This window comes from Nyctereutes procyonoides, unplaced genomic scaffold (genome assembly GCF_905146905.1).
Source record: "Nyctereutes procyonoides isolate TBG_1078 unplaced genomic scaffold, NYPRO_anot_genome, whole genome shotgun sequence".
NCBI classification, from domain to species: Eukaryota; Metazoa; Chordata; class Mammalia; order Carnivora; family Canidae; genus Nyctereutes; species Nyctereutes procyonoides.
Genome location: NW_026575051.1, coordinates 66029631 through 66052015, shown reverse-complemented (window position 1 = coordinate 66052015; position 22385 = coordinate 66029631). Strand labels below are relative to the sequence as shown.

Genomic DNA, 22385 nt, shown 5'->3' with positions numbered 1-22385 from the left:
GGTCGGCGCTGACGGAGGCGCTGCAGCCGGGAGCCCCGCAGGTCCGCGCTCGCCGCCGCCAACGCCGCCGCCTCCGCACCGCACCGCCGGGCCCTCCCGCTCGTCCGCAGCGGCCCTCGCGCCGACATGCGCCTGGCCGCCACCGCGAACGCGGCGTACACGGCCTCGCTGGCCGTCTCGGAGCTGCTGGGCTGCAAGCAGTGCGGCGGGGGCCGCGGCCAGGACGAGGTACCCGGGCTCGGGGCGGGCGGGCGGGCACCCGGCGGGGCGCGGGGGCTGCCCCCGGCCGCGAAGCCGCCCCGCGGCCGCGGAGGAGGAGGACGCTCCCGGGAGGGGGAGGGGGCGGGGGGCGGGGACGGGGTTTCCACGGCGAGTCGGCCCCGAGCGGAAAACGCTGAGGCTGCAGAGGCTGCAGAGGCTGCAGAGGCTGCAGAGGCTGCAGAGGCTGCAGAGGCTGCAGAGCTGCAGAGGCGGCGGCCGGTGGTTCGCTGCACGGCTCGGAAACGGCGGTAACGCCGAGTTCTCTGCAGGTCTCCGCAAGCCGGGGCCGATCGAGGCTCCAGTCTGCAGGTGGAGCCGCCCGTGGATTCGCTCTTTCCCCTGAGCGTCGTCTCACAACCATTAGCAGTGACCTCCGCTCCCTTTGCCTCCTACTTAAAAAAAGGAAAAAAAAAAAAAAACTGTTTGCATCCGTGGAGACTGTGCTGCCTGGGGTACGAGTGCCCCCAGCGCCTGAGGTCGCGGCGGCCGCCGTGTTTATTAGCATCTCTTGTGCCTGAAATAGCCGGGGGGTGGGGTGGGGGGGGCTGTAGGCTTCTAAGTGGTTGTAAATAGCGCCCCATTTGAAAGTCACTAATAAACCGAACAGCTAAAATTTGAGCCTTTTGACTCAAAGGGCGACAAAGGAGAAAGAAACTGTGATTAAAATCTGAGTTGAAACACTGCGTTGCCTTAGCTCAAGAAATCTAGATGGAAAGTAATTTTTCTGCAGCATTGCCCACTTAAATGACTCAGTTTTAGGATTTGTATTTCTTCGTAAATGGAGTTTACGTGGCGAGCGTGCCGCCTGCATTCACGCAGCCTTAAATGAAGACACCTTGTCAGGACGGATGTAGAACAGACTTTTCTAGATTTTGACATTTGTAGGTGGGTGATACGCGCTTGACTGTTTACAGATAATGCAATAATTAATGTAACTGTTGCTTTGGAAAGTCCATCAGAGAAAGAAAAATGTGTGCAAGGGTTGAAATAGCATTCATGGTTTCTGTTTGCAGGCCATAACCTGTCTCTTCTCATTTTGAGTAGAAGTGATCCCCAGTTATCCTGCTTGAATAGATCTGTTATTTCTGGTGGTATTTGTGCGCAGGATCCTGGTTCTTGCACAGATTTAGAATTTCTAAATATAGCCACGTAAACTGGAAGATAAAGAGATAGATACATTTCAGCTTGCACATTGATTATAGTGCCTATGGGACTGCGTTTAGGAAACTAGGAAGCATCTGTAGAGTTGAATTTTATTTTTAACACACCCAACATGTGGGAAAATAAGTTAGGAAGTAGTGCCTTATAGGAAAACATCACCTTACCAAAAGAATCAATGACATGACCCTTTTCACATAGCAGGCTACCATGGTGCTTTAAAATGAAACACTTTTCAGGGATGGAACTCCCGACTAAAGTGTAGGATACACATATGGCTAAGTCAGCCTTACAAATCCAGTAATTTGAAGCCCGTGGGTTATTTTTTAGAATGTATTTCATAGAAGTCTGGATACTAGAAAAAGAGGTATCTGAACTTCCAATATTTGTAAGTTCCCCCAAGTACAGTTAATGACAAGTTTAAAAGAAGCACCAGTATATTTGTTAGAACAGGAATTTTTTAAAATAACACTTCTACACCTCCGTATTTCTCTTCAAAATGTTTTAATGTCAGAAGGCTAGCACCCAGCTATAAGCAGTGATTCCCCGAAAGAAGGAAGAGTGCAGTGGGAGCTCTCACTTGTTACACAATTTATCATTGTCTTGTTGAAGTTTGTTTGAAAAAGCCGATACTGCTTTTGTAATTTTTTTAAAACAAAAGTATCAGTATTGTGGTTATTTGCATTAAACATCTGGACGGTTTTTTAAAAGTGGCCCAAGTGTTGTGAGAAAAATCATTCAAATGGTCCAATTGTATTTACTTCTTAACCGGTTTTGCAAGTGGGTAGACACCATAAGCCAAGAAATGCTTTTATTTTGTACTTGTGGCAAATCATTCGTCTTTTCACCTAAGGTTATTGCTATAGATTCATAAACGTACCTTTAGTAAATTGGGAAATTATGATTAGAACAGTACTTTTAGTGTACAAACACTGATTCACACAGTGAAACATACAATATGTATATACTGCGGTACTGTCAACATTTGCTAAGAATTTTCATATTGTGAAAGTGAGTGTGTTATATATATATAAATATATATTATACACTAATGAAAAAATAGGTATTATGTCAGATTTGCAGCAGTGTTGTCATGGCAGAGGCTGTTGCTCTCTTTTTCAAAATGCTGATTAGGAGGATTGTTGAGAGGAGAGAGAACTGTTAGTTCCCATGTTAGTTTTTCCAGCCAGCCACACCTTCACCAAGAGCCTGTGAGGTTTGTGCTGTGATTAGCATCTACATCTGCTTTTTAAACAAGGCCATTTGCTGTTGGCAGCTCTGCCTCTTAGAATCTGGATTGGCCAAAATTTGTTCAAGGTCTGTAATTCATTTTCTTTAACAGCTACAGATAAGGCATAATTGAAGTTATGAAACACAGTTAGTTTGGCTTATGATCACCCTATTGAAGACCTGCCGTACCTTTTTTAAATCAGTACCTGCTAGAAAATAGAGCAGTAACTAATTTGTCATGTTGACTAGGAAAAGAAGTGTTTCAAAAATGAATTTTCCAGAAAACTGAAACATTTAACCTTTTAGGAACCAAAAATACTGTTTTATGCTAACAGTGGTATCTAGAAGGACCTTTTAGGTATCAGAAACTCTTTAAAAGGCTCAAAAGAGTAAAAATTAAAAACACCAACTCTGGAACCAGATTTCCTAGATTCGGCCTCTCTCTCCATCACTCACTAACAGAACTAAGTACTTGATTTCAAATTATGTACTAATATTTTTAAAATATCATATGTAATTATTTTATAGCTTATGTTATATAAATATATATAATTTGATATCTGTAAATATAAATTATAAAATCTCTTTCCTGCCTGAATCTAGACTAGGATAAATTGGAATGGAGTCTTAGAGTTCATCAAGTCATATTCTTGTATCCTTCTCACGTACCTAGTCTATTAAGTAAGAAGGAGAACAAGGGACATCTTTTTGAGTCTAGCCTTCAAATCTAGGAGAGTAAATTGATGTGAGTTTAGAGTAGCACTAACTATATTTTCCATTATATCAGTCTTGATCAACTCTTTTTGAGAAAGACGTGGTGATTTTTTTTTTTTTTTTTTAAGAAAATCGGTGTCTCCCTTCCCTCACCCCCAGTCTGTCTTTTACTTCCTCTCTTTTTCCTTCCTACCATTTCCCTTTCTCCTTTTTAGGAATAGCACAAACCTGTCACAACCTCTTCAGCTTAGTAGGAAATTAACCTTGGTAGTCTAAGTGTGAGCTGGGTAAAACTTTATCTGGAACTAGCCTTAAGGAAAATAATGAAATTAGAATCTCAAATGTCAGAGACTTTTTTCCATTCCTTTCTTCAGTTTTTCTACTTACTGTCTCCAGCTTTCTTGCCAGACTTATACCTCATCGACAAATGAATATGACCTTAACACTAAGAGGCTATTGGCATAATAGTCTACTATAATCCATTCCCAAGAATGTTTGCTTTTGATTAACATCCTTCTTTGAACACACATAGTTTTTCATTCTAAAGGAATATATTTTTAAAGGAATTGGGAAGGAAGGTTTTGCCCATTGAAGGCAAGGAATTGGGAGACAGTGATAACTATTATAATCACTAAATTTGGCTGTAGGGGTGGACTTTACAGACTTGACAATTACATAGGACCATTGGGAAGGACCCTTGGCCATACCTATAGGAAGATACTCCATTTCTGAAACACTGATAGTTTCCTGGAATTCTAAAGCTATTGTTTTATGATAGCTCGATATATATTTGAGCTCAATATATATTTGGTATAGAAACAAAACCAAATAATATAATTCAGCCTTTTTGTTTTGAAGCCCATGTGCTATCAGTCTTGTTACTAAAAATATATATATGCCACCCATATGTTGCTAATGTAAATGTAAAGTCCTAGAAATGGAATTGCTAATGTTTTCCTTCTCCTTACAGGTAGTGACATAATACATACATACATATTAGGCACTTTGCTCCCTACACACACACACACTGTGTGTGTGTGCGTATATATATATGTTTTAATAAAGATATAATTAATTAATATAGATATAATTAATATATAATATGATTGATATATTAATATATCAATAATATATTAACTAATATTAATAACATGGTAATATAGGTATATGTTTATATAGAGATATATACACTTATATCTACCTATATATATTTGTATCTATCTTGGAGATATTTTAAAGCCAACTCATGTAGAATTGCTTCATTCTTTGTAAGGACTGCATGCTATTCCAGTCTGTGGTCATACTACATTGAAATAGTCCTGTTGATGAGCACTTAGATTGTTTTATATCTTATACTGTTAGAAACAATGTTGCAGTGATTGTCTTTTTACATATGACATGTACAGGTTAACATTTAAGATGAAGTTATTGACTCAAAGGATTTCTGACTTTTTAATTTCAATCATTATTACAAAATGCCCTCTCTGTGGGTTGTAGTAGTTTATACTTACGTATTTTTTTATCGAATTTCCTCACAGTTCAGAACACTCACATCAGAAACATAAAAGTAATGAATGACTACTTCTCAACCTCTCTTCAGCACAGCCTGTTACTAAACTTTTGATCTTAAGCAATCTTTTGGGTGAGAAATAGTATCTCTGTGTAGTTAACTTGAAGGTTTATTGTGAGGGTGATAATTTTTCAGCCATTTGTATTTCGTTTTTTTGAACTGTCCATGTCCTTCATTTTTCTATCAACTTGTTGGGGGTTTTCTTTCTTACTTGTAGGAATCTTATGTATTCAAGAAATTTAACCCTTTTGATGGAGGAGTTGCAAATGTATTTCTTAGTTTTCTGTTTGCTTTTGACTTTTTATATGTTTATTTTTCCCATGTGAAAGTATTTTTATGTCATCAAATTTATCAGTCTCCTAGTGTGTAACGTCTGGGCTTTTATGGCACTCTTAGGCCTAACTTCATTCCATGAGTGTTTTCTTCTAACGCTAATGTTTTGTTTTTGTTTTTGTTTTTTACATTTACCTCTGATTTGTTGTGGAGTCAAGTATGATTTATGGTTCCAACTTCACTTTTTTCTGAGTGGCAGTTTAGATTTTCTAGTTGTATCAAGATTATTTGTTGAATAATCCTTTTCTCCTCCATTTGAAATACTACCTTTTTATGTACTAAAGCCTCAAGAATAGTAGTGTCTCTTAGGTATAAAATGAATAATAGGGATCCCTGGGTGGCGCAGTGGTTTGGCGCCGGCCTTTGGCCCAGGGCGCGATCCTGGAGACCCGGGATCGAATCCCACATCGGGCTCCCGGTGCATGGAGCCTGCTTCTCCCTCTGCCTATGTCTCTGCCTCTCTCTCTGTGTGTGTGTGACTATCATAAATAAATAAAAATAAATTAAAAATTAAAAATTAAAAAAAAATAAAATGAATAATAAAACCTTAAAATGGATGTTTTCCTAAAATCCATTTTATTTAAATACGCTAGTGAAGAAATAAGGAATAAATAACTGATTTTAACCTTAATATTTTGCCCAATATATCTTGTTTGAAATCTATGTAATTGGATCAGAAATTCAGCAGTTAGAAAGGCTGATAGAGTCATTGTTTTATATAAATGGCTGCATTTGTGCCAAGATGATGTATTGAATAGCAGGAATGTGGAGTTTTTTCTTGCAATTTTTTAATAGGCTGTTAAAATCAAGACACACACACTGCCAGCGAAATGAGTGCCTCCTCTAATGAAGGGTATAGAGTATTGCTATGTACAGTAAAAGAGTGGAATAAGACATTACTAACTTCCAATACAAGACTATTTGAATTATATTTCATAGATTTAGTTGGCAATGATAGCCTACCTTGAATCCAAGTCTTAAATTCTCCCAATAAAGATTTTCTTCAGTTTTGTCCTGCTGGCTTAATTTTTAAAAACCCATTCTGCTTAAAAGGTTTTCATTCACTTGGACCAGATTTTTTGAATTGCTGACACCTATTCATCTCTGTCTACCTTCTCCCCCCTTATGCTTTAAAAGGATCATCTTGTTGGACTTTTGGAAGCAGTGTAGGGTAGAAATAAGATTTGTATGTAATTGTATAAGCAAGAGTTAATATTTAGATATGTAAACTCTAGGAATTTTTTTGTTTTGTTTTTTTAAGAAACCAGATTGATAAGAAATGAACCTTAAAGAACAAAAGGTTGTATTAATTTGGTTTTGTTTCTGTAGGCACTCTGTATTGGGGGAAAAGATGGACCCCTACCACTTGATTATCAGTTTTTGTTAACCGTGCTATGCTGTCTCATAAAATAAAGGCTTTTAGTAGATTCCAAGTACAGGATTCTAGATTCACTATGTCAAAGGGCAGAAAACCTTTATTTCTTAATTAGTTGAGTTTCTCTAAAATATAAGCAAAGTTGATACCATTATAGTATGTAAAAAATTTAAAGCAAACTCAAAAAATTACTTTCTCTAAGATTGTTTTACTCTGCCACAGTTTAGAAAAACATGCCCTTGCAGTACTTTCCGTTTTGTGGATTTAAGTAACTACTTTTTATTTTTCATAGTATTTCTTCTCTTATTGTGAAGTGTTATTATAGATCACTCTTTTTCAGTTTAAGACATCTATGTAAAAGTTAGTGCTGTCCCATTTCCTGACAAGATACACAGGGATTGATGTTTTGGTTTGTTGAGTTTTGGATGTACAAACACATTGGTCTTATTTTGTATCACTGACAATCCACAGGGTTGGTTGCTATGTGCTGAACTTTCTGTTCTAGACTTTCTGCCAAGTACTTTATGCAAAACTCTGGTTTTAGTGAAACAGGTTTTATTGTTTTTAGTTAGAGTCATGTTATAAGCTGTTGTCAGCTATGCGATGCAAACAGAGGAGTTGGTGTGTGAGAGTGTGTGTGTGTGTGTGTGTGTGTATATATATATATATATATGGCATTGAAAACAAACCACCAAAACAAGCCTGTCTCTGTTCAACTGGTTGTTTTTCCCTCCTATTCCTGTAGCCTCAGTTCATGTTGTTTACAGCTGGAGGCTTAAGATGGTGTAATTTTCTTTTCTAGGAACTTGGAATTAGAATTCCTCGACCACTAGGACACGGACCAAGCAGATTCATACCAGAAAAGGAGGTATGTTGTTTGTGAAAGTACATAGTGAACCATATGCTTTTAAGGAAAAGCTTTCATGACCCACATCTTGGCATCTGAACAACTGTTGGACAACAACATGTTTTACACAGAGTTGATCACAGTTAATTATCATGCTTTGGCAGTGAATCTGTGGGATTAGAAAGCTGTTACAGTCATGTTGATTTCTAGTATTTCATGGTGCTTTTCTAACACCCATATTTAAAATCAAGGAAAGTCCAGACTTGTTTTTGACCAGTGAAACACCATCTCCTTTATATTTAGATGTTTAGGTGTATGCCCATAAGCTGAGTTACTTGGTTTTGGCCATCTCCGCAGGCTGGTATCAAGGCAAGATTGGATCTTTAATTCTAAATATGTGAAGGCTCCTATGCTTTGTTTTTAAAGATTGTTTGCCGTTAATTTTGGTTCTCTACAAATAAGTGAGAGTAGATGTTAAAAGGAAAGGGGAGAAGCTTTAGTGTCTGCAAATTTGATAATCTAAATCTGCTGCTTTATTTGGATTCTGGCCAAGTCTGCAAGCTGCCTATCTAGATGGCCTTTAATGTTCAGGCTTTTTAATTTATCTCCTCCTACATAATATGTGACTGTTTATTCTTCTGTCTTGCTACCAGTTGAGTTAAATTTTCAGAATTATAACCTCTCTCTCAACTCACATTTAACGTGCTTCTATGACACTTAAAATAGGTATGCACTGCATTCTAACACCAATTTACAATTTATGTAACCATGATTTTCCTCTCTTTTATACAGATTCTCCAAGTGGGGAGTGAAGACGCACAGATGCACACCTTATTTGCAGATTCTTTTGCTGCTTTGGGTCGTTTGGATAACATTACATTAGTGATGGTTTTTCACCCACAATATCTAGAAAGTTTTCTAAAAACTCAACACTATCTACTGCAAATGGATGGGCCATTACCCTTACATTATCGGCACTACATCGGAATTATGGTTTGTAAACATTAAGTGAAAAATTCTTTCTGCCTCCTTTATTAATGTTTTTAACAGATGGTTAATGCTTTAAACACAGGGATAAATACTTCTATTCTGACTTCTAATTGGATTCCTGTTAGGTAGGATATGGTTTTCCTCTTTCTAAATAAGTATACTTTCAAGTGTAACAGTAAAAAAAAAAAGTACTATTCAGAACCATCTTCCATTAAATGAGAATAAAGAAGAATACAAGATCTATTCCATTATTACAGGTAGTTCACATTGACATAAGTGGTGCTACTCGTTTTTTATTTGTAAATTATACTCCATTATTTTATGGTTGGCACTTTAATTGAAGTTTGTTAATCTGAGGATCTGCAAGTTGTTAATATAAACACAATTTCTAAGGCTCAGATACTTTTATCAGATATTTCGTTTGTTCTTGGGATTTTTATGAGGTACTTTCTGTGGTATATGTAATTTTTTTAATGTTTATGTAAAACCGCATTTCTGTAATTTATGGAAAACTTATAAACAAACTAATCAAAAACTTGCTCTTTTGCACTTTATAAAGGAAGACTTTAATATATATAGTTAGATTGATCTTCTGTTTTCTCTTAAGGCTGCAGCAAGACATCAGTGTTCCTACTTAGTGAACCTCCATGTAAATGATTTCCTTCATGTTGGTGGGGACCCCAAGTGGCTTAATGGTTTAGAGAATGCTCCTCAAAAACTACAAAATTTAGGAGAACTTAACAAAGTGTTAGCCCATAGGCCTTGGCTTATTACCAAAGAACATATTGAGGTAAGTAGATGTGATGTATCTAGGGTGTTACTTAAAAAATGATTTTTTAAAAATACTTTATTTTTTAGAGCAATTTTAGATTTACAGAAAAATGGCACAGAAAGTACAGAGTTTTGTACTACCCCCTTGAACATCCCCCTAGTCTTTCTTGTTAACGTCTAGGATCATTAACCAAAAAAAAACAAAAAACAAAAACAAAAAACTAGGATCATTAATTATTACATTTGCTGTAATTAAAGAATCCATATTGATATATTACTATTAACTAAAATTTGTAGTCTACATTAGGGTGCACTCTTTGTGTTGTATAGTTCTATGGATTTTGACAAATGCATGTCACCTGTCCACCTTTACGCTATCATACAGAATAGTTTCACTGCTCTAAGAATCCTCGTTCTCCTCCTATTCATCTCTCTCCCCTGCCCCCTCATCTTTTGAGTGTCTATAGTTTTGCCTCTTCCAGAATGTTACATAGTTGGAATCGTACAGTGTATAGCCCTTTCAGATTAGCTTCTTTTACTTATCAGTATGCATTTAAGATTCTTCTGTGCATTTCCCAGGTTTGATGGTTCATTTCTTTATTACTAAGTAATACAATGTATGGAGGTACCACAGTTTGTTTGAAAGCCTTCTTGGTTACTTATAGTTTTGAGTAATTATAAATAAAGCTGCCATAAATATTCACGTGCAGTTTTGGGGGTTTTTTTGGTGGACACAAATTTTCAACTCAAGTAAACAATTAGGAGTGTGATTGTTGGATTGCATGGTAAACCTATGTTTAGCTTTGTAAGAAACTGTGAAACAGTCTTCCAAAGTGGCTGTACCAGTTTGCATTCCCACCAGCATTGGATGAGCATTTCTATTTCTCCACATCCTTACCAGCATTTGATGTATCAGTGTTTGGGATTTTAGCCATTCTGATAGGTGTGAAGTGGCATCTTGTGTACCTTTTTAAAATCCCATTGAAACTGTTTTCTTCTAGTTCTGTTTATTAATAGAATAAAGGTAGAGACATTCTCTAAAAGTATCTACCATGCAGAAGTTCTTAAAAATACAACATATTTTAGGGTTTATCTTTCTAGTTCATAGAACATTTTAGATATTATTACATAATTGAAGCATCTTTGTTAGGATATTTCAATAGGATTAATGTATATATTGTGTGGTGATACAAAATTACATAAGATTATAAAACAAGTAGTGAAGCAGAAGGGATACAGATTTGTTAAGAGTTTACTTTGAGGATAATTTTTAAAATAAATATAATTTGATGATTTAGGAATATTCAGAGTAAAGTTGTTCAGACTACTGTCTAAAATTATTTGAGAAAGCTTGATAATAGAGAAAAACACAAGCATATTTTATACAGTACCTTCCACCTGAAATGCATTTGGATTGAGACTTTAAACAATTAATGCATTCATAATGCAGCGTCTGAAATATGGCAACTGCCTTTAAGCAAAATGCGCTCTATTGCATTTTTAAATCAGGATTTCAGAAAATCAAAATAACGAAAATCTAATTATCAGGTTATGTTAAGCTCTATTTGTAAATACATAATTCATAAAAAAAATGATTTTAGCAAATTCTGGTTCTCCATATCTCAAATTATAATTTTACCATAGGTTTTATATAGTGACTAATTCTATTTTAAATAGATTAAATACCAAGATGAACTATTCGCTTTTACCAGCACCATAACCCAATATATAAATATGTTCTCTTTTTTTCTTAAGGGACTTTTAAAAGCTGAAGAACACAGCTGGTCCCTTGCAGAACTGGTACACGCAGTAGTTCTCCTCACACACTATCATTCTCTTGCTTCATTCACATTTGGCTGTGGAATCAGTCCAGAAATTCATTGTGATGGTGGCCATACGTTCAGACCTCCTTCGGTTAGTAACTACTGCATCTGTGACATTACAAATGGCAATCACAGTATGGATGAAATGCAGGTCAACTCAGCAGGAAATGTTTCGGTAAGTATGTATTATCTGTTATAGGATCATCATAAGACTAATCACAGTAATTGCCATTTTATTATTTTTTCGTGTGATTTCTTAGGAAACCCATCCTATTAAGTCCATAGAGATATGAGGCCCCTTCCTCTGTTCATTCAGCAAGTATTTATTGACTGCCTCTAAATGCCTAGCACTAGTTTAGTGCCAAGGGCTATATATAAGACCCTCTAGGAGGTTACGCTTGAGTAATTTAGGATCTGGAGTCACCAGCATGTGCCCCATCAGAGCCAGCTAGTATTGAATGCGTGCTGCAATGAGATTAGGGGAGGCTGAGACCATGCAACTTGGTGGTCAAGACTCCCTGATGCTGATCACATTCTTTTCATTCCTTTTGCATAAAAGAAATCAGCCCTTACCTGGAAATTTCTTTTAAAATTCTTTTTCATCTTTAACTCGGCACAAATTCATTAAAAGTGAATGTAAATTTATTAAAATGTTTTCACTTCTATTCCTTCTCTTCTCTGACTTTTTTATTTTCAAAATTGTGTAATTCCTTTAAAATAAATTAGAACAGGTTGAATTTGGGCAGCCCTGGTGACTCAGCGGTTTAGCGCCGCCTTCAGCCCAGGGCGTGACCCCGGCTAGGGTCCAGGGATCAAGTCTCACGTGGGGCTCCCTGCATGGAGCCTGCTTCTTCCTTTGCCTGTGTCTCTGCCTCTCTGTGTGTGTCTCATGAATAAATAAAATATTTTTTAAAAAAGGTTGAATTTTCTATAAGCAGGTTTTAACTTCCTAAATACAATGATTCAAAATTCCCTTTGTATTCTTTTGCTATAGCGATAGTGTACTTATGTTTCCAAAGAGAAATCACAGAAACAGCATCACAGTCTTCTGAATACTTAGCATAGATTTTCTCAGTTATATTATTCCTTTGAAACATATTTAAAGTTTGAATTACTTTTAATATATATATTTGACTGTGGGCAAGTTATCTAAACTCCCTGAGCCTCTGTTCTTTCATGTCTAAACAAACACATGATTATTTGAGGTTTAAATGAAAGGTCTCTAAAGTAAGGCCTAATACAGCTGGCATTTATCAGGTGCTAAATGAGAAGTACTATTTAAATATTATGAGATTAGCATGTGAAGGGAAATCCTTTTCCCAGAGTTGATCACTGCTGTGCTGACAGAGTTCAGGACCATCAATTTCACCTTCTATTGAGCTACCTGGATTAATGTTATAGGCCCATCTGTGGCCACTGATTTATTAAAACAGGATTATGAGATGGTCTAAGGGAGGGTATATATATCAGTTGCTAGGATGCTTGGAATTGGATTGTTGTCCTTCCTCACCTTTGATTTAGTACGAGGCTTAAGAAAATAATGAGGTCGGGGAGTCTCACAGTGCCTTTGGAAGGGCCAGAACTTGCCCTAAATGTTCTTCAACCAAATAAGTATTTTGTTTATTAGTGCTTGAGAGAATTTGAATGTGGGATGAGTTCAACTGCACAAAAGGAAAAGATATTTACCACTTTATATATATATAAGCCTTGTTTCATCATAGAAAATTCCAAAACTTCTCCTGTGTGTGTGTGTGTGTGTGTGTGTGTGTGTGTGTGTGTATAGAAAGGCAGGAGTGCTTTCCCGGACAATAGATGAATGAGCAGTAGCTTTAGTTCATATGTAGATATAGTTGGCACCGTGTATGTATATACTCTGGACTACTTAGAAGTAGGTTTTTGAGTATGACAAGAGAAGTCAAACTGAGTTGTAATATATTTTGGGGAGTCAGTTCACTACAAATTGTGACTGTAAACATTGTAAATGTTTTGTTAGTTTTCTCCTAATAAAATTTTTGGGGAAAAGGGTTAAAAAATAAAAAACAAGTCTAAAGAAAAAGCACTTGACTATTTCTAGGTATCCCTCTGTTACATGAGATAACAGTAAAATAGAAATTAGAAATTTTAAATTTCTCTAGTAAAATCCCCATTCTTAGGTATTGAGTTGGCTATTCTTAAAAAGGTTTACACCCTACACTGATGACACTTGTCAGTAGCTGATAGTTTATTCTTCAGGTACATTTTAGATATCTGACTCAGTTCTTCAGATACAAATGGTTAAAAAAAAAAGGAATTTCCTCAGACAATATTAACATTTTAATGTTAAATACCTTTTTTTTAACACTAACAGCTTTAAAAGATTTTTCAAAGAGCAAAAGAAATATACTTTGTTTTCTTTTCCTCTTATTTCACTGTAAATATATCAAGAATTGTCTTTCCTTAAGAATACTTAAATATGGGCTGTTTTAGAAGGAAGTAGATAAACAGTATAATGAATGGTAATGTGAGTTGACAGAAACCTTGATTATTTTTTGTTAACCTTAGTTCATTCTTTTAAGCAACATAATCTTTTTCAGCCCTTTTTTATTTGGCTACCAGCTCTGTTTCAGGAGTGATTAAGGAGATGTATGTACCAGAAGAATCTTCAGTACATCATAGAAGCACTTTCCATCACGAAGTTGTGAGAGAAAGTGCTTACTAGAGGGTATTTTGGTGTAACTGCTAAGATCGTATGAAAATATAAAGCACTAGTAGTCTAGACTATTTGTCTCTTAATATAGAATTATCTTGACGAGCCTTCTGCAACAAGTATTTTGCAAATATCTACTATGTGCCAAGTACTATGCTAGGTTCTGACCAAATACTAGTAAATTAAACCTATAGTCCCCTGCCCTTATGAAGGGTCGGTCTGAGGGAGGCACACATTAAACCAGTGTCCTGCAATAACAAGACAAACTGTACTTGGTGCTCTGAATCAAAGAGCAGAGTGCTGTGTGAGAACACGGTGGCAAGGTTTAGGATGGGAGGATAGAACAGGAAAAGCATATCAAGGGTGTAAGCCAAGTAGAGTGTAAGAGGAGGGGGAAGAGCATTCGTAGCCAAAGATATTTATAACGGGGTAAACTTTAGTTTTGTATTTGAACACTGAGACTTGAAATGGGAAGATATTTTACTATTTTTTACGATAAATTCCAGTTTTGATCCTACTTTCATTGTAAGGATGCAGCAGTATAGAGAGGTATATATCGTTTGGCTAGTGCAAGCCCTCTTGGCCAGTACGCCTGTGTCAGACCTGTCACTACAGATGTCACTGCTGTAGTCATCCCAGTAAGTGACAGCTGCCAGTTTCATTTGCAGAGGTCAGGTGGAGAATTCCAGCCCCGTAAGGACACATTTCATTCTTAATTGGTAAACTAGAGATGATTACTATAATTTGAAGATAGACATATGTTAACGGTATGCCCAATGTGCCTAGCTGATGCAAAACCACTTTTTATCTTATTTAGTTGAGCAGTTCTATTTTAAATTGACAACTAGTATTAAATTTTAATTCTCAAAACTTAACAGTAATGATATTACTAATTTTATAAGGTAAGAAGAATGTGTTCCTAAGATCATTTTTAATTTTCTGCATATCAATGTATGTGATAGGCCAAAATAATTCTATTTTTTATTCATTCATGTACATTAAAATCATAAGATCTATTTTTCCCATATTGTTAAGCCTGTCTCAAAAGAATTTGTATCTTAAAAGAAAATTTTTAAATGTCATCCTTTTTCTGACATATGAAACATTAATTGTATTTTCTCTTTAGGTAAGTGATTCCTTCTTTGAGGTCGAAGCCCTCATGGAAAAGATGAGGCAGTTACAGGAATGTCGAGATGAAGAAGAGGCAAGTCAGGAAGAGATGGCTTCACGTTTTGAAATAGAAAAAAGGGAGAGCATGTTTGTCTTCTCTTCAGGTAAAAAAAATCTTTACGTACTCAACAAAATTTCTATTACTTACCAAAAAGAGCCCACTTTTTTATTTAAAGAATTTAAATAAGTTTTAAAACATCAGTGCAAATATATTTTTCCTTTTAGAGATGCTATTATTGCATAGGTATTCCTACTTATAAATAAAGCAGGAAACCGAGAAGAGGATATAAATAGCACTAGACTAAAAGAGGACATTTGAGTTTTAGTACTAAAATCACTGCCAATAAACCTTGTGAATGTAAGTCACTTAACATATGAATGCTCTCTTTTTTCTCTTTAAAATTAGGAAATCGAGTTCATAAAGCCCTAAAATTGCTTTTCAGCTTTAAAATTCAATGATTTGTGCAAAGGAGCTATTTATTAGACAACTAACAACAAACTTGAATCCTTTACGTTTGGCCTTTATATACAGGCTATAGAATTTAATATATAAACCAGGTAATTTAAAGGAAAAAAAGTTAAAGTGTCTCAAAATGTGTTTTGATAACAGAGTGGGGATAAAGAATATATGTGTTAAAAGCACTAAATTTCCTAATAGCAAAGAAAAAATCAAATTCGTATAAATGAAGGTTGGATGTTCTCTTGTTTCTCCTTGATGAAAAGTTTTTGTTTCTATTTTCCTCAAACAAACATGAAAATAATCCAGAAAGGCTTAGAGCAGTTCAGGAAACATTATTAAAATTGATTCACCATTCCAGAATTGTTTCTAGGACCTTTGAGGTGTTAGAGAGATCACACTATATATTGTAGGACATTAATATTCAACCAGAAATAATACAGGTGCTAAAGTGTATAGACTATTTAATCACCATAAAAATTTTCCAAAAGAGTGTTCAACTTTGCGTACTTTTTTTTTTAACTTTGCATACTTTTAAGATAAAACTTAATATCCAAAATTGGAGTGGGGATGCAGAGGACATAGGAAAGAAAGGAATGCAAAGCATAGAAAATTCAACCATGAATACTTTTTATAACAGAATCTTACTACATTCCATTTACTGATAAGCTATTTCTCTGTGGTTTAAGACTTTCAGTTGATTAGTTGGTATCAGAGAAAGGGTTATCCTATTTTTACTTGTTATAGGTAAAATGAATTTTAACTAGTATCCTGTTTTTGAAAAGCTTTCAGTGGCTTTTTAAATTATTTCAGATGATGAAGAAGTCACACCAGCAAGAGATGTATCTCGTCACTTTGAGGATACTAGTTATGGCTATAAGGATTTCTCTAGACATGGGATGCATGTTCCAACATTTCGAGTTCAGGTAAAATTGCAACTTACTGTTGTACATGTGACTGGTTAGGAAAAGTCCCCTGGATATGAGAATTCCAAAATGTTGCAGAAAGAAATAACTTTTCTATGTCAGGCAATTCCTTTAAGTATATTTATTGTTAAAGTTCAGAAACCAGTTGATCAGAAATCAAAACACATTCATCTGTAAAACTAAATCATAATGGTGGGTTAGGTTCCCAGACAGTGTGCTAAAACTCAAGTTCCTAATATATCTAAACAGTGAATAATAGTAGCATGTATGTAGCATTGGTTTTTCTCCCCCTTTCCTCGTGAGGCCCTGATACACACCAGGCCTGAGTGACAAGAGAAATGTCCCCAGCATCCCAAGCATTATATGTATGTGAGTGGAGAGAAAGACGATGAAAAAAATCAAAAGTAAAAGATGTACTTTATTCTTTTTAGGGAGAGTGAGTTCTTACAGATAGCATAGAAAATAAATAATGACAATTACAGTATCCTAATTTCCTTTAAAATATGTACTGAATGTTATTTGAGGCAAAGAGAATTTTTGAGGATTTTAAATTTAAAGCTTGAGAGGATTCATATAGATGTTATTCCAAAATTACTAGCACTTCTTAGAGTAAATAAAATTAGTGAAGTAGGGAGTAGAATTATTGTTGGTAGACCCAGTTTCTTTAGCTTCCAAAACATTAACTTTGAAATACACAGTAAAACTTCCTCAGTACAATTGTGTATATATTGAGTCCATGGAAACTTAGGGACCCAGTGGTCCTCTAGGATACCAGTTATGGCTGTAGGATACCAGGCTCCTTCTTTTTTTGCTTGGTAGGAGGCACTATGCTAAAAGTGCTTTGCAAACACCTCTCAGGAGCAACAGTAGCTATGCTATCTTCTCTGGTTCCACATTAAAAGTTGAGAATCATCAATTAATTAGCAAATATTTATTCTATGCTCTAAGCTTTGTAAGACTGCTTCCAGTCCAATCCATTAGTAGAAACATACTGCAGCCTAAGTGTATTTTTTAAATAGTCTGTTCTATAAATATTTAATTTAGATAGGTAAATATTTAATTCACATGAGCTGATATTCCAACTCCTTCAATTATTGTGAGGGGCCAATGTTAAATAACTTCCCAGAAATATGAAAATTTGAGAACTGTAAGATTTTATTCTTGCTCAAGTGATAAAGATGTTGTTTAAAGGGACAAAAATTTTTTAAAAAAACATAAAGGGACAAAAATTAGGCATAACTAACGGTTTTATAAATTACTTCTGCTTGATAGTGTAAGTGTGTCATGAAGTAGAATTGAAGAGATCATGTGGGCTGGAAATTTTATGGAGGAAGTTAGAATTTGATGGATTTTAATGGTCCAAAAGCATGGGCATTGTGTAAAGCAGAGGAGACTGTAGGCAATAATTGAGCTTATGTTGAAAGAGTGAAGGAAGGGATCATAAAGAAGTTGGCTGGGCTGATGAGTGCTTCAAGCACAGAATTCCTGCTTCTGATTAGGGGGAAGCTAGTTGAAAATCGGTCAGGTTTGTAGATTTTGGAGACCAGAGTGATAACATATCAAAGAGGTGTTTCAGGAAAAATATTATGAGAGCAACGTAGTGTAGGGGCTTATTTTGCTTGAGATAGAAAGGAAGCAGGAAAATTTATGTAGGAAAACTAATTAGGAAACTCAGTTAATAGTCCTAAGAGAAAGGAGGTAGAAGGGAAAGGAATGAGTGGTGGTTGTGCTGAATTAAAAATTTACAAAATTTGAGGGCCATCGGAATAGCTGCAGCAATGGAAAACGAGAGAGTACTCCCAAGATAGGTTGCCTCTGGATGTGGAATGAGGAGAGAGTGAAAGCTGAAAATGGGTGGCCTCTGTGTAAGAACGATTCCATTGGTTTTTAAACTCACTGAGTTACTAAAGCTTTGCATGCTGCAGTATAGAAACTGAAAACATCAGATTGCACTGCAAGTGAAGCTGGGAGCTAGGATGCACTAGAGAGGCAGTACACTTCAGCGACCAGTAATCTCCCCATACAACAGAGCAGTAGACATAGAACTGTCTTAGCTACATTTTAATTATTTGCATTTGTTCTGTTCTCTGTATTTAGGACTATTGCTGGGAAGACCATGGTTATTCTTTGGTAAATCGCCTTTATCCAGATGTGGGACAGTTGATTGATGAAAAATTTCACATTGCTTACAATCTTACTTATAATACAATGGCAATGCACAAAGATGTCGATACCTCAATGCTTAGACGGGCTATTTGGAACTATATTCACTGCATGTTTGGAATAAGGTTAGTCTCTTCTGTTTATAAAGAAATATTTTCCTTTGGGCTAAATTATTCAGGTACTTGAAACATGCACACAGACAGACATATACAAATACTCAAGCTATTGGGGGAAGGGATGGTTTTATTTTTATGCTGCTTATGAATCAATTTATTGTAGCTTGGTTTATTTCCTCTCTCCTAGCTAGGCAGGAGGGAGAGTTAGGGACATTGGCAAGAGTTAAATGACAGATGCCTCCAGGGAAGGGGTGGGCAAGCAAGCTGTCCTAGAGCATAGATGAAAACTTCAACACCAAACATCTTTGGCATCATCTCTTAAGTACCCCACTAGCTGTTCTTATGCTACTTCTGAAGAGTACCTGCTCCCGTGATACTTCATCAAAACATAAAACTTTCATGTCCTGTTAGGTATTGAGCTACATTATGTTAAATAGGCAATGCAACCATTATATATACACATACACACCACCTTCTAACATACACACGAACTCCACCCTATAGGACCTTCATGTAAAATCAGGGTTTCTCTTGCTATTCATTTTATCAGTGATCAAGACTACTGACTCGGCCTCCAGAATAGTAGTAGAGCCAACTTTGCAAGCAAGAGCTTTTTTCCTTTTCCACTGAAAACCAAATAAGAGACTTCAGTGTCTGGCAATCCTAAAAACCATCAACCATCTCAGCTTAAAGCAGAACAGCCTATCCTGAATAGACGCTGTGAGGCCATCTATAGATCATTCTTCCCTCTGGAATAATCATCTCCCACTCCCCCACTATTTTTTTCCCCATCTGATCACAGAAACTCCTGGAAACCTGAGGGGGAAAAAAAAGGATTAATTGTAGTCATTTTCATTTACAAGTGGATTATGATTTATATATATATATATATATATATATATAGTAAATCATTTGTCAAATTCTTAATTTCAGCAATACTCAAACTGTTTCCACAGTGTGTTTACTTCTTTATGATTATAAATATATACTGTTGCTTGGTCTCTAACAAATTTTCTATTCATTTCCCTAACTTCTCTGCTTCTTATCCCTTTATATTCACTCATCCATCCCCAATTAAACATTGTAAATCAGTTATTGTGGGGGACAGGTGCCTACACAAGGAAGAAGAATACAGCATTTATCATTAACGTCCATGCTTTCATAATAAAACAGACCATATGTTGAAAATATAGTAATTCTCATTTTCTCTTAACAGATATGACGACTATGACTATGGTGAAATTAACCAGCTATTGGATCGTAGCTTTAAAGTTTATATCAAAACTGTTGTTTGCACTCCCGAAAAAGTTACCAAAAGAATGTATGATAGCTTCTGGAGGCAGTTTAAGCACTCTGAGAAGGTATGTACCTATTGTGGTTTGCTCTTTAACTTAGTGATTCTCATTCTCCTCCTGATCTGTGGCCCTCAAATCCTTTTCCAAACCAGAGAAGAACATACCTGCACATCTGTCTGGTATCCCCTGGAAGGAACCTCATTATAATGCTAGAGTAAAAGAATAAAGACAGGTGGCTGGCCCCAGTTCAGAAGTGCTGGCATGGCTGTCAGCGCTTGGGAGAAAGAAAACCATTTTGCAAGAGCTCTTCCTTCATTTTTCATTGTTTATAGATAGAAATGTCTGGTCTTTGAGCTATCGTTTTAAAATTATTTAAATTATTAAATGAGGATTATTATATATAATTATTAAATGAGGATTTCACAGGGGAAGTTGGTATTCTACTTAAAGCAATGTCTAGGTTTTCTGAAATATAACAAATACAAGCCCAACATCTATCCAAAAAGAACCTAGGATGACTTTCATTTTGAGACTAAGTCAAGATTTCTAAGTTACTCAGTGGCACACAGAAAATACACTTAGTTTGGGGGTTTATTAGATGCATTGAAAAACTGAGAATGCTTAAATAATGTTGTGTTTTATATTTAGGTCCATGTTAATCTGCTTCTTATAGAAGCTAGAATGCAAGCAGAACTCCTCTACGCTCTGAGAGCCATTACCCGCTATATGACCTGATGCCTTTCCTCCATTAGAGATGATGGAATGATCAGCAGATATAGTCTACAAGGGGATGGTACTAAGCCCCAGGACCAATGGTAGATAAAAGAATTCAGAAATCCATTGTGCCATGATTTCTTTAGTTTTTGCTATGTTACTGTGGAAATACCACTGCTGGCACGAGCAGTGAACGCTTATTGGCAGCTTCAAGTGTAGAGCTGTGAAGAAGGGCTGCCGTTCACAGTATTTTGCTTTTTGACAGTACAAGATGGTGTACAACTGTTTTAATACAGCAAATAGTAACTCTCCAAATCCTGTTGCTTTTATGTTAAATAAGATAACAAGAATTGGAGCATGCAAAGAATGGGACTTGGATAATGATATAAGCTTTTTATACATAAAGAATTTTAGATCTTGGTGCTGCTATTTCTGCTGGTGGAATGAATAGAGTGGCTGTTCCAGTTAAGCTATTAGTAATAAAAGTGAACACTGCTACTATCTGAGCCTACATACATAATTTGTGTGGTTTCGAATTAAACTTGCATATGTGTTAATTTTTTTGCATCTAAAAAAAGCATAGAATTATTACAGCTCGGCAAAGACCATGTCGATGGTAACAGTTCATTTCTTTCATTGGATGAATTAAATTACAGTGGCATTCTTAAAGATTTCCCTCAAAAAGCAATCTTAAATGAAAGTGTATGACTTATAAGAAAAGCTAGCTATTTTTTGATGTGCTGTTTCCCAAGATCTCTGACACTGGAGGGCAGCTGTCTTGTGCAGTATTTTGTTTCCAGCACTGACATTGTGGGAGATGTTGCTGTAGACTGCTGCGCAGTCCCAGGTGTGTTCTGTCCCTGCCCACCTCATGGTCCCCAATTTAAAGATTGTGCAGCTCTTTAAATAATAAAGCTGGAAAATATTTTTAGTCAGGTTATCAAATTTGATTTACAAAAATGCTAATAACTTTGAAATGCGAAAAGATTTGAAAAAATATATTAAGTATACTTTGTATTCTGGAAGCGTGAATTGCTTTTGAAGTCTGTCAGTATTATTGGTATTTTTCAATAAAGAATCATTTTTTTTCTCCAATTTTATGTGCTATCTCAATCTCTTAAAAAGTCATGACTTCAGAGGTACCATTACTTTTATTAGCCTGGTAGATTCACACCCTTTTAAAGGTTACAAAGAAGAGTGGACCTTCATGATCTTATCTAAGACCATTTTATGACCTCATGCCATGTTCCTTTTGAACTGAGGTTTTAATTTTTTTTTTATTTTTTTTTTTATTTATGACAGTCACACACACAGAGAGAGAGAGGCAGAGGGAGAAGCAGGCTCCATGCACCGGGAGCCCGACGTGGGACTTGATCCCAGGTCTCCAGGATCGCGCCCTGGGCCAAAGGCAGGCGCCAAACCGCTGCGCCACCCAGGGATCCCTGAACTGAGGTTTTAGAGTTCAAATAATTATTAGAAACGAGGGACACCTGGCAGGCTAAGGCCTGCAAATAATTGGTCTATAAACCTGCTGAATCTTGCCAGGTATGACAGTTCATACAGGTTAATACCGAATGTAAACTAAAATTTGAATTGTTGGGGTGCTTGGGTGGCTCAGTTGATTAAACCTCTGACTTCAGCTCAAGTCATGATCTCAGGGTCCTGAGATCAAGCCCCTCCTTGGGGTATTGGCAGGGAATCTGCTTCTCCCTCTGCCCTTTTCCTGCTTTATTTATTTTAATAAATAAAATCTTAAATACAGCAATTCTCATTTCTTTAAATTATT

General features: G+C 36.2%; 1 protein-coding gene across 2 annotated transcripts in view; it reads left to right on the top strand.

Annotated features, from left to right (window-relative positions):
- The window catches only part of SESN1 (sestrin 1), a 102158-nt gene extending 80464 nt beyond the window's left edge, over nt 1-21694 (top strand). Inside the window, exons 1-10 of one of the 2 annotated variants that reach the window (XM_055330171.1) lie at nt 9-228; nt 7444-7509; nt 8281-8481; nt 9086-9268; nt 11005-11247; nt 14885-15032; nt 16199-16311; nt 18409-18599; nt 19807-19951; nt 20534-21694. In XM_055330171.1, the coding sequence (XP_055186146.1) occupies nt 127-228; nt 7444-7509; nt 8281-8481; nt 9086-9268; nt 11005-11247; nt 14885-15032; nt 16199-16311; nt 18409-18599; nt 19807-19951; nt 20534-20620 (1479 nt within the window). In that variant the 5' untranslated portion in view covers nt 9-126 and the 3' untranslated portion in view covers nt 20621-21694. Of the gene's footprint in view, nt 1-8; nt 229-7443; nt 7510-8280; nt 8482-9085; nt 9269-11004; nt 11248-14884; nt 15033-16198; nt 16312-18408; nt 18600-19806; nt 19952-20533 lie in introns of those variants that run through there. The other variant, XM_055330170.1, reaches the window with a different exon arrangement.
- The last annotated feature ends 691 nt before the right edge of the window (nt 21695-22385 follow it).